Source organism: Vicia villosa, linkage group LG2, assembly GCF_029867415.1.
Source record: "Vicia villosa cultivar HV-30 ecotype Madison, WI linkage group LG2, Vvil1.0, whole genome shotgun sequence".
In the NCBI taxonomy this organism is placed as follows: domain Eukaryota; kingdom Viridiplantae; phylum Streptophyta; class Magnoliopsida; order Fabales; family Fabaceae; genus Vicia; species Vicia villosa.
In genome coordinates, this window is record NC_081181.1 from 116735224 (window position 1) to 116754812 (window position 19589).

At 34.7% G+C, this 19589-nt stretch overlaps 1 protein-coding gene across 3 annotated transcripts; it reads left to right on the forward strand.

Annotated features, from left to right (window-relative positions):
* The first annotated feature begins 741 nt into the window (after window positions 1–741).
* LOC131651857 (transcription initiation factor TFIID subunit 1) lies at window positions 742–19368 on the forward strand. Of its 3 annotated transcripts, none has more exons than XM_058921574.1 (21): window positions 742–1387; window positions 1876–1982; window positions 2789–2851; window positions 3052–3097; window positions 5574–5825; window positions 7114–7229; window positions 8163–8319; window positions 8646–9759; window positions 10406–10608; window positions 10807–11044; window positions 11647–11983; window positions 12242–12451; window positions 12652–12744; window positions 13200–13403; window positions 14095–14301; window positions 14930–15416; window positions 15588–15772; window positions 15945–16067; window positions 16594–16656; window positions 16759–17841; window positions 18767–19368. In XM_058921574.1, exons 1-21 carry the CDS (start codon window positions 1351–1353, stop codon window positions 19130–19132), a joined length of 5691 nt encoding a protein of 1896 aa, XP_058777557.1. In that variant the 5' UTR covers window positions 742–1350; the 3' UTR covers window positions 19133–19368. The 3 variants fall into 3 exon arrangements, with proteins under 3 accessions (XP_058777557.1, XP_058777558.1, XP_058777559.1); XM_058921575.1 differs by having other exon boundaries at window positions 7117–7229; XM_058921576.1 differs by lacking the exon at window positions 742–1387 and having other exon boundaries at window positions 1943–1982; window positions 3052–3147.
* The last annotated feature ends 221 nt before the right edge of the window (window positions 19369–19589 follow it).

The window sequence follows — 19589 nt, forward strand, 5'->3', positions numbered from 1 at the left end:
TCCAAAGATCCATCTACGGAAGCACGAGGACAAAATTGTCATTTCGGTGGTGGGCCTAAATGTTATAGGGTGGGGTGAGAAATTTTCTAATTTTAAATCATTTACATTATATTTTTAAATAGTTTATTATTTATATTTAATTTTAAAGAGAATAATTTATATAAAATATAAAATTAAAAGAAAAAGTCATGGTAAAAATTTACATTATTTTTAAATCAATAAATTTTATCCATAGAGATGTGTATCATTAATGAAAAAAATATATTCGTTTTTTGAAAAAAAATTGTTGGATATTTATGAATATTTGATTTTTATTTTAATTATATATAAAATATGAGTTTAAAGGTAGTGCCCTGACAGTGTAAATAAATTTTACACATACATCCAATCAAAATCCTTACACTTGCCATGTCATATTAATTTTTTCTAATTAAAATTGTGTTTTAATTAGATACATGGTTGTGATTGGTTGACAGTGTAAAAATATTTTACACTGTCAGTGCATATCCCTTTTTCTCATAAAATATTATATATGAGTAATTGTGATGCATCAAATATATAAAATACATTTATAAAGTATATCAATCAATTTTTAAAATAATTTATTTAAAAATTGTTTTTTTAAAGAAGAAAATCAAAATTTTCAATATTCTGTAATATAAAATATATTTTTTCATTATAAAAACTAATAAAAAGATAATTTTAACAAAAAAAAAGAAAAAGTAATTCCTCTCGTGCAATTTGCTCTACAAATACCCATCAAGGGAATCACCAAAACCAGGATTTTACAACACTTCACCATAGAACCAACGATTCAAATAACAATATACAGGGCACGGTAACATCTTGCTCAGATCAACGATAACTCTCTCTGTTTCTTCCGATCACGCCTCCGTTCTGGCTTCAGCTGAATCAAATTCTCTCAGGAAAATAACCTCAAAGCTACGCAAATTCGGAGGGTTTTGATTTTTCTACAGATAACATCTTCCGGCATACTATCCGTGCCCTAATTGATCGACGGGCGGCGAATTGAGAAACTCCGAGCGAAATTCCCTAGGGTTCGTTGCCGCCGGCGAGGGGGAGAAACCTAATTTGCCAACTTCTTGTGATTTTAGCGTTTTCGGAAAGCAAGAGGAAGTTGCAGGGTGAAATAGCGTCAGTGAAGTTTGAATTTGAGGGTTTTTGAGGTCTCTGTCATTGATCGAACAGAAGCATCTGTATAGAAGGTATAAGGCGTTTGGACAAGAGAGTTATCGGAATTGGCTTGTTCTGGAATTATGAGCGTAACTGTGGCTTAATGAGTTATCTATTTCGGTATTGAATTGTTCTATAGGGTTGTTCAACATCAACATGGGATATGATTCTGATAGCCCCTCACGAGATGAAGGTATTTGTGTTTACTGAAAACTTTAGAATAGCGGTATCGGAGGGTGAAAGGAACTAGGAGAAAGTGGAAGTGTATTTAGTATCAGATGCATTATGTATCACTTAATTAAGATTAGTTTTTTAACCTCATACTTTTTCTTCGAGCAGAACAGTTAGAAGTTGAAATGTAAGGAAACCCTATTTTAAGCTAAGTAATGACAAAATAAATATTGGAGCAATGGAGCATCTATTCATAAAATTTGTGAATTTATCAATGGACGAGAATGTAGTTGTCTTTTCCCTTTCTTATAGTTTATGTTTATCAAATTCAAGATTTCTAGTTGTACTGAATTTTTAATAATGGGCTTAGTCTTGATGACATCATTGTTTATGACCATGTGGAAATCTATAAATTTTTTGTCGGGGAATTTAAAGAGGTGTTCATTTATTTAGCTTAGTTTTTGTTTATGGTTCATTAACTCAGTATGTTTGATAAATTCAAATGAATAGATGACGAAGAAGAATATGAAGAGTCTGGCAAGGGTAACGGTTTATTTGGGTTCATGTTTGGAAATGTTGATAACTCTGGTGATCTCGATGCTGATTATCTTGATGAGGTAATTTAATGCGGCCTTTGATGTCTTATGTGAACTTGATTGTTGAAATGTTTGGAGAACCAAGATTGATGCTTGTTAGTTTTTTGTTTGTTATTTTCCATGATTCCCAAAGTACCTCCTAAGTAGTTTTCTGCAATTTCTAAGCTATTGTAGTATCATCATGATTGGTAAGGGGAGGTTTCTTAAGTTACCAAACTTTTATATTAGAAGATTTAATACCATTTGTATGGTTTTGAGACAATTTTTGAAAGATCATGTTTTTATAGGAGACGTACACTGTATCTTAAAAAAAAAACTAGTAGACAGTTTGGATATATTGCTGCATTATGGTTGTCTAAACAAAAAAGCTATTATGTGATTCATTTTGGAGGATTTGAATTAATGTGCGTAGCTTATTATTTGTTAAAATGGTTAAGGTCAAGTGGTTACGTTACAAATAAAATTGATCTTTACTAAACGGGTTTAAGATTTTAAGCACCAGAATTTACAGCTGAGTGTAGAGCGCAATAAAAGGTCGCTTACATTTTTGTACTAAAAGATTGATTAATGTTTATACTTATACTTTTTACTGTGTTTAATGATGTTGGAGTCGGGGACAGTCCAGATTATCAATTATCTATAGTAGGATCTGTTGGAGGTTCTAGGATAATTGTTTCTTTTAGGATCTGTTATCTTACTTTGAAAAATAGAATTATGATTATTGTAGGATGCACATTTCGTTGTCCTTGATTGTTTATGCCTCTTGATTTGTTTGTGTTTTGGTTAAAAACAGTAAACTTGGTGCTAATAAGCATATTTTCTTTTAGGATGCAAAGGAGCATCTCTCTGCATTGGCTGACAAGCTGGGACCATCACTGACAGATATAGATGTAAGGACATCGAAATAGCTTCATTGTTTTTACAGGAGTATCAAATCATTATCAGTCTGTAGTGTTGAATTTATAAATAAAAGTTCTATCTGTTGATTTTGTTAACAATTGTTTAATTAATAATTATAAAAATTTTCTTGTATTATCATTGTTTTCACATCTTCTATTTTGATGATGATATGAATATGCCCTCTTTGCAGTTGTCAGGAAAGTCACCACATACACCACATGGCATTGTTGAACAAGGTGAAGTTGTCTGCCAGGAAAAAACTATATCATGCAGTTTTTGATATTCTGTTGGTATCTTTTTTTTTCCCTCATCATCTGAGAGCACTACCCCTATGTTTTATTTCTACTGGAATTCTTTCCCACCCGAAGTATGTTTGGCGGAAAATATCACGTGAAGTAGCTATTTTCCTTCCGTCTTCATGATTTTTCCTCATGTCTAGTGTATTACCCCATGGTATTGGGTGATAGAGGGATGCTAGCAACACGCTCTTCATCACACTACCTATGCTTTGTCCTTTTTAAAAACATTCAGCACATTCATCACACTACCTATGATTTGGTCACTTCTTAAAAAGAAAGTTGACTTTTAAAAATATAATTCAATCATAAAGATTGTGTTCAAAAGAATTTGTTGCTAACATTCTTCTTGGGGATAAGAGTGAGTCAACTACTCTTGGCGGACACTTCATTTTGGATATAGAAAAGTGTCGTTTTTGTATAACTAGGTAGTCATGCCTGATGTTAGGGGTTAGTAAGGGCTAGTCAATAGAACTAGACTAATAGAGCTATCTGATGTGTAGTTTTAGTGATGACTTGTAGCTGTTGTTCACAACATGAATAGGTAATAGCCATATAATGTTCCATGGCTTGGCTTCTGAAATATAGTGTCCGTGTATGTGTGCCTGCTTTCTGTGTGTGTGATGCACACATAACAAAATTTTATTTCTCAGGTGGAGTGCATTTTAGTTGATACGAGCTGTCTTTTAAAAGACTTCATTGGACCCCTTTTTTGTGATTCACTCAATTTTCTGTGTCCTTCTCTCGGTCTCCCGTGCTAGGTTGTTAATCTCAGATAGCGGCGTGTAGCGCCGGACCTCCCAAATGCTATAGTGGCATAGCGGATAGCGGGATGACCGCTATTGTGAGCTTTTAAAAATCAAGGTAAATACTTAATATGAAAACATAAATACTAGGTTCCAACAACATATATAAATACTAAAAATAGGTTCCAACAACATTCATAATGACTTGAAAACAAAAGTTGCAACATACATAAACCAAACATAATGACTCAAATTAGGAATGTACTCAAAATGACTAAATCAAATTCTAAACGTAATGACCTAATGCCTCACTTTTAGCTTTTATATTAGTGAAACAAAAGGGAAAAATATAAATTTGCCCTTAAAAAAAATTCAAAATTACAGTTCTGACCTCATCTTCACAATAGCGGACTGTATAGCACTACAGAACCGCTATTGCGCCGCTATTTCACCGCTACGCCTCCACAAATTGCGGCCGCTATTTCAGATAGCGGTTAGCAGCCCAAAAGCGTCGCGGCGAGGGCCTCTACCGCTACGCTACACCGCTATAGCGCGCTATTGACAACCTAGCTCCCGTGGCTAGGTTATGGGACATAGGGCATGTGCATCTTGTTTTTTTTTTAATTTACCTTTGCAATTTTTGCTTAAAATTGATGTTAGGGTTGGGTTAGGTCTGTGTCTAGCTTCGGCTGAGTCACACTATTCAGAAAGGCACAATAAAGTTGCTTCATGGTTTGGTCTGTGTTTAGTTAGCTTAAGTTATTAATTTAACTCATGAATTGCGTAATGTTTATGTTTCACATATGACCTATGAATTTTTATCCGCCCGCCCACACATATATATAATATAAATTTTTTGTGAATTTTATAGGATCTAACAATCCATGTTATGATTCCATGATGTACAATTTTGCCCCCCCTTCTTGGTCCTTAGTAAAATTTTGATTTTGATTACTTCCTCCAATCTTGAATATTAGCAACACGGAATTTGATGATCTAAAATATAAGCAAATGTTAACTACTTCTATTGTATTTAATGCTATACCTAAGTTACTTTTCATGTAACTTTTTTATTCTCATGGAACAGGTTCTCATGAGGGGTAATTTACGAACTACAATTGTTTTTTCATTACTTTTAAAAATTTAAATGGGCCTGTGAGAAATTTATAGTTAGAAGCTTCTCCTAGCTTCCACTGCCACCTCAGCATAACTAGGTTAGAGTTATTTATGACTAGGTGTAGGTTAGGGCACCAAGTGGAGCAGAATTAGGAATGCTATATAAGTCCTAATCACTTCTGTAACAGATTCAGCTTTCTAATAACAGAAAGTTCCAAAGGATGAAACATTTTTCCCTCTCTTTTCTCTAATCTTACAGAGCCTAACAACTTTTCTTAAGGGGTGTGAAGTAGTTTTTTTTGCTTATATGACACCGGAGGGAGTACCGCATATAATAGAATATAGCAGAAAACAATAGTAGAAACTATTGATTATATACGTGGTATAAAACTCAAAACTAAATTGGAAAGTTCTGTGAATCTTTGAAAAGTTAAAAGCTTTAGTGTAACAACTTGCACCCATGCTACATAGACCTTTTGCTTCATGTCTGGTATGTGCTTTCATGTGAAGCTTTCTGGTAATTAATTTACTAACTTTAATTATTTTAATCTCAGACTGTGGTGAAAAGGCTGACAATGCTGTTGATTACGAAGATATTGATGAAGAATATGATGGTCCGGAGACTGAAACTGCAAATGAAGAGGACTATTTATTGCCAAAAAAGGAATTTTTCGCTGCCGAAGCCTCTCTTGAAGCTTTGGAGCGCAAAACTTCCGTCTTCGATGATGAAAATTATGATGAAGAATCTGAAAAGGAACAAGACTTAGAGAGTAATGATGCTAAAGTTGATAACATCTCCTTAGCTGGTAATGTGTTTTTTATTTTACTTTTATAACTTTAGCTGTTGTACTCTGTGAACTTTTAACTTAAGGTATAGATTTACATGTGTTCTAGTCTGTATGAAAATGGACGCAAGTTGGTTCTTGTTATGTGATTCTAGTAATTTTCTTGCAGCCTTGCTCAGATATAATCTGCAAACATTTCTTGCCGATAATGCATGAAAACATTTTGAATTTTTATTTTCTTGCATCTCGTTCGTTATTCACAACTTCTAGATAGTTTTCTCTTTCCTCTTCTAAGGGCAGGTTTGGTGGTATATATTACTACTATTTGATGGAATAGATTTTTGATAGTTTGTCTGTTTGCATTTTCTCATTGGTGGCGTGATTGTTTAATCACACTGGTATGCTTTGTAGCTTTTGTAAGATTTATTTTCATATTTCAACCTATAAGAAGATATATTTGTACTGTTGGATACATCATTTAGTAATGGAATGTGTGCGGCTGTCACCAGGCACTGGTATTATTGGAAGTTATTTTCATTGAGTTTTTAAGATTGATGGAAAGAACACATGTCTGGGAATTAGATTTGCACTGTGCTGAACTACATACCAAAATAATTAAAACACTGATTTAAAATGGTATTTAAATCTATCTATTCACAGCACTTGGTTGGTAGATTTGATTTGATGTTACATTTTTCGGTAGATTAATTAAATGAGCTCACCCGTTGGCCGCTTTCTTCCCTCTTAAGTAAAAAAATATCATTCAAAGTTACATAGATTTTATAAAATTTATACAGATTATAAGTTTTTAAAAAAAAATTCAAAAACCTCAGAAAAGGTTCTTTTAGTAATCTTTTCATTGGCTAAAATTAGCTAGCAGGGTTTTGATAGTTTCTATAAAAAGATGCATCACATAATCATATTTTCTTTATTTAAACTTATGGATCATATATTGAATTCAAATTTGTATACAAGGTTTGCGGATTCATTAGCTTGTAAGCTGATTGGCGAAGAATCAGTTAATTGATTACATTTCAAATTGTCATTATAGTAAATTTAATTATATTGTAAGATATAGTATTAAATCAGTCAAGCTTGAGCCCAAGTTCTTCCTTAATTACTCAGCTTGAATTTGAGTATAGTAACTGTGTGTTTGAGCTATAATTTAATATCCAAGTGTTTGGCTCAATTCACATCAATACAATCAACACCTAATAATAATGTGAGGGTTGAAGCATGTAATCTTAGGAAAGGCAGTGAATTTCACATTGGAGTCTTGCAATTACTAATGTTAGCTTCTCTCTTTCAGTAGAGCAGGAGGAGAGCTTTGTAGATGCATCTAAAGGAGGGAGTGCTCTTGAGCATGATTTATATGATGGGTCGCCGCAAACTGAAGAACTGGATACTGATGTACAAATATCTGAGGTCAGTTTTTACTTTCTTCCTTTTCATCTTTTTTGATGTTTATTGTGCTGCAATAGGGGTTGTGACAGTGAACAACACGCATTCAATTGCGCACTGTTGGCAGCACAGGTCTTGAATGATATTTATGTTTTGTATTTTTCTCATCATCCGATGAATATAAATATTGGGTTGAAGCTTCTACTGTATATGACCTCCAAATTCTCTATCAAATACGTAATGTTGGATAACTTGTAGTCTTGCAGTTGCAGACGAGATTGATTAATATAGCTAATTGCAAGCATTGAGATGACTTTTTTTTATACAGAGCTTAGTTAATATGTGCACTTGCTAAACTTGTATGACTTGAGCTCCTTCGCTAACATGTTAATGATCCTAATCCTTGCCAATGCAGCTTTCATCATTCATAAATAAATTATGTGATTTTTTTATTATTTTGATCAAGTTTTAGGGAAATAGATTCCCCTGCCTGCCCAAAAAGTATATATAGTATTGAATTGCCAGTTATTTTGAGCACAAAATCTGATAAAAATACACTGATTTCAAGCCTATTATGCTTTTGTGGGATGGGTAAGGGGGGCATGTTTGGAAATATAACCAAACAACAACTTAAGCTTTTGGATAGACTGTACTGTGAAAGGTTTTTTATTATGGCACGGGGCAAGAGTGAAATGAATGCTGTATAATGGGACTCACTAACTTCAAAATTGGGTTGACTGTACGCCTTTATGTAATTTTAGGCTTCATTCTGGTGCCGTACACTGGTAAAAGCCAATCTAACAAAGTCTTGCGTACTGACGTTTTTTTTTCCTCCTTAAGTGATGATACTTTTTGTTGACAGGATTATAAAATTTTCATGGTTGACTTTCTATTAACATATTAATGGCTTAGTTAATGAGATTAACATATTAATGGCTTAATTAATGAAACAAACAGGAAGGACCTGAAGCTATAAAAAGATCTGTGGCTACACCGTTGCCTGTATTGTACGTGGACGATGGAAAAGTAGTTTTACGTTTCTCTGAAATCTTCGGTATTCAGGAACCTCCTCGAAAGGGAGAAAAGAAGGAGCGTCGGCATTCCACTCCTAGAGGTATATACCCATAGATAGCATTTTTACCTGAATTTTGTTTGCAAATGTTAGAATCTGTTGAATTTTTCCAAGAGAGGCACTTAATCACCATTCTCTCTTACCCATTCATCTTTAAATATTCACTGAAGTTATAAAAGTTACCAAATAAAGGTACCAAATTCATTCCCAGGACTTTAGTAGTTGTTTCAATTTTGTACTGTTCACATACAATTAAATTAATAACTGGCATTGGTGAGATTTTAATGACAACTGTGCTGCTTTCTTTGTGCGGTGTATTACATTATGGCTTCTGTCCTTATTGGCTGTTTTTTCACTTCTATTTCCAGATAGATACAAGTCTTTGGATTTATCTGATGATATTGTAGAAGAGGATGAAGAGGAGTTCCTTAAAGGCTTCTCTCAGAGTCTCACACTTAGTAAACAGGTTTGTGTAGTCGATACTGATGTATCAGAAAACAATAATGTTGACTTGGAATTTCCAAAATTTGGATTTCTTCATGGAGATGCCTCACTTACTGCAAAAGATGATCGGCAACCAAAGGACTCTTGTCTTAGTGGTGAACCAATGAAAGGGGATTTTGCAGATGAACTTTCTTGGAAAGATCATCCCCTCATGTTGGCCAACTTCTATCCTCTTGATCAGCGAGACTGGGAAGATGAAATCCTTTGGGGCAACTCTCCTGTTGCAAGTGATAATGATAATAATATTGATAGCTATGAAATTTCTGGACCTGAATTGAGAGCTTTTGGTGATGCCGAAATAGAAATTGAAAGTGGGATACAAAATCTTCAGTCAGATCCCCATAAGATACTGGAGAAGAAAAATCATAATGTATTCATGTGCTGCTCTCCTGTTTCATTGGACCCGTTTGATTCAAGGGATTCTAATGGGGCTAAAACCAATTCAATATCCGAAAGTCCATTTCATCCCCAACTTCTGAGGCTAGAAGTAGACAGTTCTCATCTTGCAGATGAAAGAGGGGCAGATATATCTGAGAATCATAATCAAAGTGGTCAAGTAAAACGTTTGACCAAGGTTATGTCACAAAACAGAGACCTCATGGATGACTCATGGATAAACAAGATAATGTGGGAAGAGCTTGACAGGCCTAAGATGAAACCCAAGCTTATATTTGATCTTCAGGATAATCAGATGCACTTCGAAGTTTTGGATAGCAAGGATGGTACCCATCTTCGCCTTCATGCAGGGGCTATGATTTTAGCCCGCTCTTTGAATTCAACTAACGTGGACTCTTCTGAGCTACCGGGACATGGAGGTCAATATGGATGGAGATACGTTGCTAATGACAAACACTATTCAAATCGGAAAACTTCTCAGCAACTGAAATCAAACTCAAAAAAACGCTCAGCTCACGGTGTCAAAATTTTTCACTCGCAACCTGCACTGAAACTGCAGACCATGAAATTGAAGTTGAGCAAGTAAGAATTTTTCATTTGAGGGAGGGTGTTGCACGATTTACCTGGATTTAAGATGTTCTTTGCTTAGTTAGTTTATTATGTTTTTAAAATCAAGTATCTGGTAGTTCTTAGATGCAAGCTTCTTTAATGTTTGTGTGGTTACTTGCTATTTGATACTTAATATGGTACCTTCTTCCTAAGACTTTGGAGTTTTTATTTTTCTTGGCTTATTAGCCCTATTCTTGAAGAACATAACTTGTGTCCAGAGTTTTTCAAAGTCGGGTGCATATGGAAGAATTGTATTTTATCACTTGGCTTGCGTGGTATGGGCTTCCCTATTTTTTACTTTGTACAGAAAAGTCTTGATAAATAATTACTATCCCTGCTTATGAAAGATTAAAATAAAAGGTTAATTTACATGCAATGATAAGAAAGTAAATATGCTGAAAGGAATAACAGTGCATACATTCCTACTGAATAACACTGGCCCATTCTTTTATGAGTCAGTTGGCTATATTAATTTTTTATTTGCTTATGTCACTTATCAAGTTGCTGTGAAACCTTAACTGATTTGCACAAGCGGGGTCTACCATTTTTCTGTCCTTTAATTTCCATATGTGCATTGTAGGTATTTCATATTTTTATATTCTTACTAACTCTTTTGCAGTAAAGATATTGCAAATTTTCACCGGCCTAGAGCACTGTGGTATCCCCATGATAATGAGGTGGCTGTTAAAGAACAAGGAAAATTACCAACAAAAGGACCCATGAAAATTATTATGAAAAGCTTGGGTGGCAAAGGGTGTAAACTGCATGTCAATGCTGAAGAAACTATCTCTTCTGTTAAAGTAAAAGCTTCCAAAAAGCTAGGTTGTCAACTTTTCCTCTTTGTTCTCTAGTAAAATTCCTTATTTCAATAATTAAATTTATTAAAATCGCGTTAAGCTGTCATTTTTCATTCTGTTCCTTAATTTTTTGTTTTCCTTCTCTTTTGGGTCTTTTTCTTGCGTTTAGTTATACTTTAGCCTCTTCTTAATATGACTTACCAGGGATTTTTGATTTTGGTAGATTTCAAGGCATCAGAAGCAGTGAAAATATTTTATTTGGGTAGGGAGCTTGAAGATCCCATATCACTTGTTGCACAAAATGTTCAGCCAAACTCCTTGTTACATCTTGTCCGTACAAAGATACATTTATGGCCTAGGGCACAAAGAGTTCCTGGTGAGGACAAGTCGTTGCGTCCTCCGGGAGCATTCAAGAAAAAATCTGATCTGTCTGTAAAAGATGGACATGTGTTTCTTATGGAGTGAGTGACTTAAAACTTTTGGTCTGCAACTTTGTATGTGTGCTCTTTGTTGGACCACAATTATTTTCTATTTTGCATACTTCAACGTGAAAATTCTATTTTGAAGGTTGGGAACGACCATTTATGTTACTATTATCAAAGATACAATGCCATAGTTTGTTCTCTTCTGATTAACAAGCACCTTCTCCATAAAGCCTTCACAAGCAGTTAGCAATGCTTTTTTTCCCCTTTCTATGTTTCCGATGCTTAACCTATTCAACGAACCTTGCTCGCACGACACTTGTTATTTTGCTCTAGTGTTTTGTCCTTTGATTGCTTTATGGAACGACATACTTTCTTATAAAGATTTGCATTGACCTAGGCCTTTCCAGCTTGTTATTCTGCTTGCAGTAATATGTAGTAATTCTGAATGCTCATACTCCCCCTTCCATTGAAATATAAATTATTTTGAGATGGTTCTTTATAGTACGTAGTCCTTATGATAAAACATAAATAATTGTGAGCACTGAAATGAATATTAATTTTTTGCCTGGAATTGATAGTGAGCATGTTCCATCTTTTAGTTACTCCATCATTTAGCTCATTGATTATGTTTTCCTTAGGTATTGTGAAGAAAGGCCTTTACTTCTCGGCAATGTTGGAATGGGTGCAAGACTTTGCACATATTATCAAAAAAGTTCTCCGGAAGACCAATCTGGGTCCTTATTACGCAACACAGATAGTAGCTTGGGGCATGTTATTTCCCTGGACCCTGCAGACAAATCTCCTTTTCTTGGTGATTTAAAACCTGGTAGCAGTCAGTCATCACTCGAGACCAATATGTATAGAGCACCCATATTTACTCATAAAGTTCCTCCAACTGACTACCTGCTGGTTCGTTCGTCAAAGGGAAAGCTATCATTAAGGCGCATTGATAAAGTTAATGTTGTTGGACAGCAGGTCAGTGTATCCTAGTTAATTGTTGTTTGTAGAATTCATAATTGTCTTTTAATTATTTAATTTAACTTACTGGTAAACTGAATGAGTTTATTTTTAAGTCTCATTGTTTGATATAGTGATTATAGATGGAATGTTTGAGCTGTCATAATATGTTGCTAATCTCCATTAGCTTTTTCTTGTTTGATACTGCCATTTGCATCCCAAATATACACCACTGAAAATTTGTTGGTAGATGATATATTCAATTGCTCTTTGCAGGAGCCTCTCATGGAGGTGTTCTCGCCTGGAAGTAAGAATCTTCAGACTTTCATGATGAACAGGCTATTGGTACACATGTGCCGTGAGTTCCAAGCTGCAGAGAAGCAGCACTTGTCTCCATACATTCGCATTGACTACTTTCTTTCACAGTTTCCCTTCCTATCAGAAGCCTCATTTCGTAAAAGGATCAAGGAATATGCTAATTTACAGGTATTGATGGTTCACAGAGCTAATTCCATGTTAGAATATGAAGTGGATGTAAATGGAATTCCTTATTTTTTTCAAAATGATTGAGCGGAAGTTCTGCAAGATTTTGCATTGGATTTTATGTGATTTTTTACAATCTTAGTTTTAACCTTCATTATATCTTCGGTATTCCTGAATGTTTCATTCAATGTGTATTACTGCAGAGAGGCCCAAATGGACAATCCATTTTTGTTAAAAAGCGTAATTTCCGCATGTGGTCGGAGGATGAATTGAGAAAAATGGTGACACCAGAACTTGTGAGTTACATCATTTGAGATTCGGTTCCTTTGTTGATGAATAATACATCTCTTTATATTGACATGCACTGTTAACAGCATAATAGTTGCACATAAAATTCTCTTAAAAGCATGATATGATGGTTTGGAACTTGCACTGTAATAAATATCCCATCAGTTACGCGGTTCAGAGTTGCGTACCTGATACTGTTTTCTTGGGTTGTTGAAAAAGTTTGGTTTGAAAAATTATCATGAGTTTTTATCAGTTACTCTGCCTGGTACTTTTTACATGATTTTATAAGGTTCAGGGTCTTGATGCTTCTGAAGTTGGTGTGTGCTCTGAAGGTCCTTTAATTGCTTGTCACTGTGTGTCCTAAATCTGCATGCTTATGCTTTATTGTTTGTTTTTATCAGATACGTCTATTTCTTTAATATGATTCCTTCTTTGCCTATCTGTTTGATATCCATTGTTTTAGGTTTGTGCTTTTGAAAGCATGCAAGCTGGCCTCTACCGCTTAAAACATTTAGGAATAACTGAAACACATCCTAATAATATTTCATCTGCAATGAGTCGGCTTCCTGATGAAGCAATAGCACTGGCTGCTGCATCACACATTGAGAGAGAACTGCAAATTACTCCATGGAACTTGAGTAGCAATTTTGTTGCCTGTACAACTCAGGTGATCTATGTTTATTTGATTTTTAGATTTGTTGGCTTCAGCTTCATCATATATCTTGCTTATCAGTTATATGTTCAAAATTTCTAAATATTAGACTTTTTAAGGTAAAAGTAAATCTGGGTTTAAAAGTTAAAGGAAAAGAGAGGAAGATTCCTTTTCAAAAGAATCAGTTGCCTGTAATGAACAGTGTATTATAGATTGATCTTACTGTAAGATATAATTGTAGTATGTGTATGTAATTTGTTCACAAAGGAGTTGCTGACTTGTGTAGGTCCTTCATGTTTCATAGTGTATTTACACATTTTTTTATTTAGTTATTCTAAGATTTTTATACTTGGACTCCCATCTCAAAAAAATTGTTCTTTTTTCTTTTTGACCTTCTCATTTATATTATGCTACTTGAAAATTGAGTGAAAAAAATAGCATTTCACTCAATTTATGAAATTAGATTCCTGTAGCAAAATAATTCATGCATCCATTATTTTTCGTGATAATTTTCTTTTATGGATAGAATTTAAACAAAAGTTATATTTTTAGAAGATAGGGTTTATGATGAATTATATCGTCTCTATCTTTTGTTTGATATAAGGAAATTTCACTACACTGATTATTGTGTTCTCATCCTTATTTTCTCTTGACTAAATTACTTATGAAAAGTTCCTCCCTACCCCTGGGATATTCTCTTTGTCAGGGTAAGGAAAATATTGAACGGATGGAAATTACTGGAGTTGGTGATCCATCAGGCCGCGGCTTGGGTTTTAGCTATGCTAGGGCACCTCCAAAGGCACCAGTGTCTAGTGCAGTGGTGAAGAAAAAAGCAGCGGCTGGCAGGGGAGGTTCCACTGTTACCGGTACGGATGCTGATTTACGTAGATTAAGCATGGAGGCTGCACGAGAGGTGTGTTGCATTTTAGTGGTCTGCTCTGAACTGTATGTGATTAACTATAACTGTATGTGAATCATAGAGCTTCATTTTAAAGATGGTTTTCTTTTCTAGCATTTTGTATCATTTCTGTGAGTAAAGCTGAGATAAGTTGAGAAAAATGGAATAAAAAATTAATGCCGCAAAGTGTTTTAATCTGTAATTTATATTAATAACAACAAAAAAAGGGTGTCTAAAAGCAGAAGTGGAAAATTGATTTTCATTGATGCCTAGTCAAGAAGTTCATTTGCTTAAATAGGCAAGCGCCTTTATGGATTTTGTTCATTACCTTGTCCTTTTTCTTTAACTTGGGACTGCACATGATTATGAAATATGATCGTTTTGCTTATCTCCAATTTCACAATTTTCCCTTCCTGCACAGATTTTGGTCCATATACTAATTGCTTTTGTTTTCTCACATATAAATTGGTAGCAAACAAGTTTTCTAGATATATATGCTCCAAAACAAAGGAATATATCACCATTGCACTGCTTTATGTGTCTAGTTGGCTTCTGATAGCTTGAAACATGGAGGGATAACATAGCATATTTAATCCATATGGATGGATGCATGTTTTTAATTTCTGACATGTTCTTATTCCAGGTACTTCTTAAATTCAATGTTCCCGAGGAAGTCATTGCAAAACAAACCAGATGGCATCGCATTGCTATGATACGCAAACTTTCAAGTGAGCAGGCTGCGTCTGGGGTTAAGGTTGATCCAACAACCATAGGAAAATATGCCCGTGGTCAGCGAATGTCCTTTCTTCAGTTACAGCAGCAGACCAGAGAGAAGTGCCAGGAGATTTGGGATAGGCAAGTTCAGAGTTTGTCAGCTTTAAATGGTGATGATAATGAGAGTGATTCAGAAGGAAATAGTGATCTAGATTCTTTTGCTGGGGATCTGGAAAATTTGCTTGATGCTGAGGAATTTGAAGAGGGAGAAGAAGGTACTAATGACCTAAAACGTGATAAGGGAGACAGTGTTAAGGGTCTTAAAATGAGAAGACGCACAACCTTGGCTCAGGCAGAGGAGGAAATAGAAGATGAAGCAGCTGAGGCCACTGAATTATGCAGGCTGCTTATGGATGGTATGATTTCTTATTGATTATTAAAATATTATTCTATACCTTTATCAGTACTTAATTTGATCTTTGTGTTGTTCTAATGAAGTGACCAGAATTTGTTAATTGAATCACTATTTTGAAATGAACATGGATGCTGCTTGTATATTTGACTATTTTTGGCAATGTTATATTCAGATGATGGAGCTTACCGGAAGAAAAAGAAGAATGCCAGGGTTATGGTGGATGCAAGAAGATTGATACCGAAACTACAACCAAAATTTGTCTTTGACAGCACTGAACAAGTAAAGCTAACAAATACAACATTGCAACTTGATGGAACTAATCATTTTAAGGAGGATGCAATTACAGATCATAGGGAGGTAAGGCAAAAATTAGTTTAGTCACATTCTCATGTCAATGTGCATCTTCTCCTTTGGTGCACTTATTTCACAATTTGTAATTTGTATGAAGATTAGATCATAAATTATCATGTAAACAATGAAATTTGCTACTGTTGAAGCCTAATTCTTTTACTATGTATGTTTTTGGCAGGATGATAAATTTTCTGCTAAGAAAAGCAAATCAGTTAAGGTCAATAAAGCAAAGAAGAGTGACATTTCACCTATTAGTGTATCAAATAAAAAAATCAAACTAAATATGGGAGAAGGAATCAAGGTAAGCAGGTGACATTTATGTGTTTCATTATTCTCTTTTCTCTATATAGAAAGACCCTTTTAAAAGGCACACCAAAGCTTTTTATTTAACGATGCTTGCTGATGAAGATGATTTGGCATCTATTCCTGTATCAAAGCATTGATTTTAATTTTCTGCAAATAATTATAAATACATACATGGAATAATTTCACAAGAACGAGAATAGTATTTCTATGTAATCAGCTCTGTTCTAGGATTACTGATAAAAAATCATTAAGGTACACCTAAGAATTTGACAGGGATATTTGAAAACAATTTTAGACAAAGTATGTTTCTTATTTCTGGATTATTGATTGAAATACTGTGCTAATCTTAGAACAGAAACAAATACTTGGAAATAGTCTCTTCTATATGTTCAAAGGTTGCAAACCGTTATCATGTTTGACAGACGAGCCATCTTTGATTTTTTTGTGTGTGAATTTTGTAACTGCATTGGAAGATTGTTGTTTTTACTCCTCCTGAAATTATCTTTAATTTATGACCGCAGAACCAGGTATTTAAGGAGAAAAAACCATCAAGGGAAACTTTTGTTTGTGGAGCATGTGGCCAGGTGCGTATCTGGAGTTTACCCTTGTAGCCTTTTAGTTATGTAAAGTTTTTGCACTCCATACCTTTATGTATTATTGTTGTAATTATTTTGTTGATGAACCAGCTTGGGCACATGCGAACGAACAAGAATTGTCCGAAATATGGTGAAGATCTAGAAGCACAACTTGAACCTACGGACATGGAAAAATTAACTGGACGATCCAGCTTTGTTGATTCTTCTAGCCAGTCTCAGCATAAACTCTCCTCCAAAAAGTCAATATCAAAGATCGTAACAAAAATTGCTCCAGTTGAGAATTCATCAAAAATTCCGTTGAAGTTCAAATGCAGTTCGACAGAGAAATCTTCTGATAGACATGCAATAGAAACCCTGCAGAGTATTGACAAGCCAGTCACTTCTGACTCAGAAACTGCTAAGTCTGCTAAGATTAGTAAGATAATTATTCCAAACAAAGTGAAATCAGAGGATACACAGGCTGAATCTCTTAAGCATGCTATTGTTATACGTCCTCCTACTGATCCTGGTAGAGGTCAGGTTGATTCTCATAAGTTCCCAATTAAAATCCGCCCGCCTGCAGAAATAGATAGGGAGCAAAGTCACAAAAAGATTGTTATAAAACGAACAAAGGATGTTGCTGATCTGGAACTTGACAGTCCTGGTGGAAACACAGGACTTGAACACAGAAAAACTAAAAGAATTGTGGAATTAGCGAATTTTGAGAAGCACAGAAAGCAGGAGACAATGTATTCAACTGAAAGTATGGTAAAATGGAATGCTAAAGAGGATAGAAGATGGTGGGAAGAGCAAGAGAAACGAAGAAATGAAGTGAGACTTAGAGAAAACAATGCAAAGAGGTATGGCACAGAAGAAAGGAGGATACGCAAGGAACGAGAAAGGTTAGATGAGTTAAAAAGATATGAACAAGAAAGGTTAGATGAGTTAAAAAGATATGAAGAAGATATTAGAAGAGAGAGGGAAGAGGAAGAACGACAAAAAGCTAAGAAGAAAAAGAAAAAGAGAAAGACCGATTTAAGAGATGAGTATTTAGATGATCCCAGGGAAAGAAGATATGGTAAGAGGATGCTAGAAAGAGAACGGAGTGGAAAACGGAGATCAGTTGTTGAGACAGGAAAGATTAGTGGAGATTTTATGCCGCCAACTAAACGCCGAAGAGGGGGAGGAGGAGAGGTACATTTCTTGCTTGTCATTTTCACTATTTTGTGCACTTGTTTCACCTTCTTGTACATACATGTCAAGAAGAGCAACACTAGTGATATCTTTCTATTAGTTTTGAGAAAAATACTGTCATTTATTGTGTTGGTTTCACCTCCATTTATACATCCATATACATGTGATGTAGGAGAAATAACTACACTGTCATTTGAGTTATAGACTTGTGGTTATATTTGCTGTGAATTTTTCTAGCATTGCAATTAAAGAGTTAGCAGCTTGCTTTCTTCTTAAGTAGTTGAAATTATGCTGCAATCCTAATGATTTTGGGTGCATGTCATTTAGGGATGTAACAAGGTGGGGATGCAGGGAGGTATCTCCTGCCACGAATATACCCTTCATTCCCTACAGAGACCTGCTGACCTTTTTTTGTCATTTGAATTTCCTACTTTTCTTAATGGAAGGATTTTAGTCTAGGATTTTTTTGGTTGGTTTTGAAAGAACATAATTTATTTTGGGGCGAATAAACGGGACAAATGCGTGAAAGAAAAAAATGTCATTTAATTGTGGGTGCTGTATGTTTTATTTTATAAAAACTATGATACATGATTTTAGTAAGATGTTTTTTTTCTAAAAAAATTTATTTGTATGGTTGTGGTGGTTGGACCTTTCAGTTAGTTTTTGGAAAATGCTAACTTGTGCCCTCAAGGAACAAGTTAAGAAACCAAATGTAGAAAATTTGCTTTGTAAATTATGCACCGACTTTATTTTTAAAATTTGAAGTTTGTTGTTTTCAACACAATTCTCTATTCTTGGAACTTTCGAGTTTCATAACTTGTGCGTTGGGGCACAAGGTAGCATGACACTTTATTTGTAGCATAGGTAGTACATGTTGGCTAACTACTTGGCTTGAATTCTATGCTAACTTTAATTTTTTCTGAAGGTTGGTTTGGCAAATATCTTGGAGAGTATTGTGGATGCCATTGTGAAAGATAGGCACGATCTGTCTTATCTTTTTGTAAAACCAGTTCCCAAGAAAGAAGCCCCTGACTACCTGGATATCATAGAGACGCCTATGGATCTTTCCAAAATCAGGCAACGGGTACGTAATATGGAGTACAAAAGTCGTGAAGACTTCAGACATGATGTATGGCAAATTACTTTTAATGCCCATAAATATAATGATGGACGAAATCCTGGAATCCCTCCAGTTGCAGATATGCTTTTGGAATATTGTGATTATTTGTTGAATGAGAATGATGATAATCTTACTGCTGCTGAAGCTGGTATTGAAATTAAAGATTTCTAAGTGATTTCAAATTCAAATCATGATATTGGTATGAAGTGTAAGTTCTAGATTTTTTGGTAGATAGTGTAGTGTAAGTTGTAGTTTGAAAAGAAAAGTAAAATCATTTTGTATTTTTCTTTTAAAGATGTCATAGAGCGTTGCAATTTGTATGGAAACAAGGTGATAATATCACCGTGTGGCTCATTGAATTTTTCGGCGTGTAACATTGTAGTATAGTATGATAGTCCCCTCAATAATTCTCAGGGTTAGAAAAAAAAACAGGAGATTCAGAATAGTGGGCATAGAAAACTTTTTTTTCACCAATTGATGATTATTAATGAAAAAAGTCCTTCAAAATTGTGTTAACATCTCCATAAGTCCTTCCAAAAAATTTATATGAAAAGTAAAAAAAAAAATGAAAATACTATTCACATATTCGTGAACAGTGTTTAAGGTGTAGGTGTAGGATTATATTTGT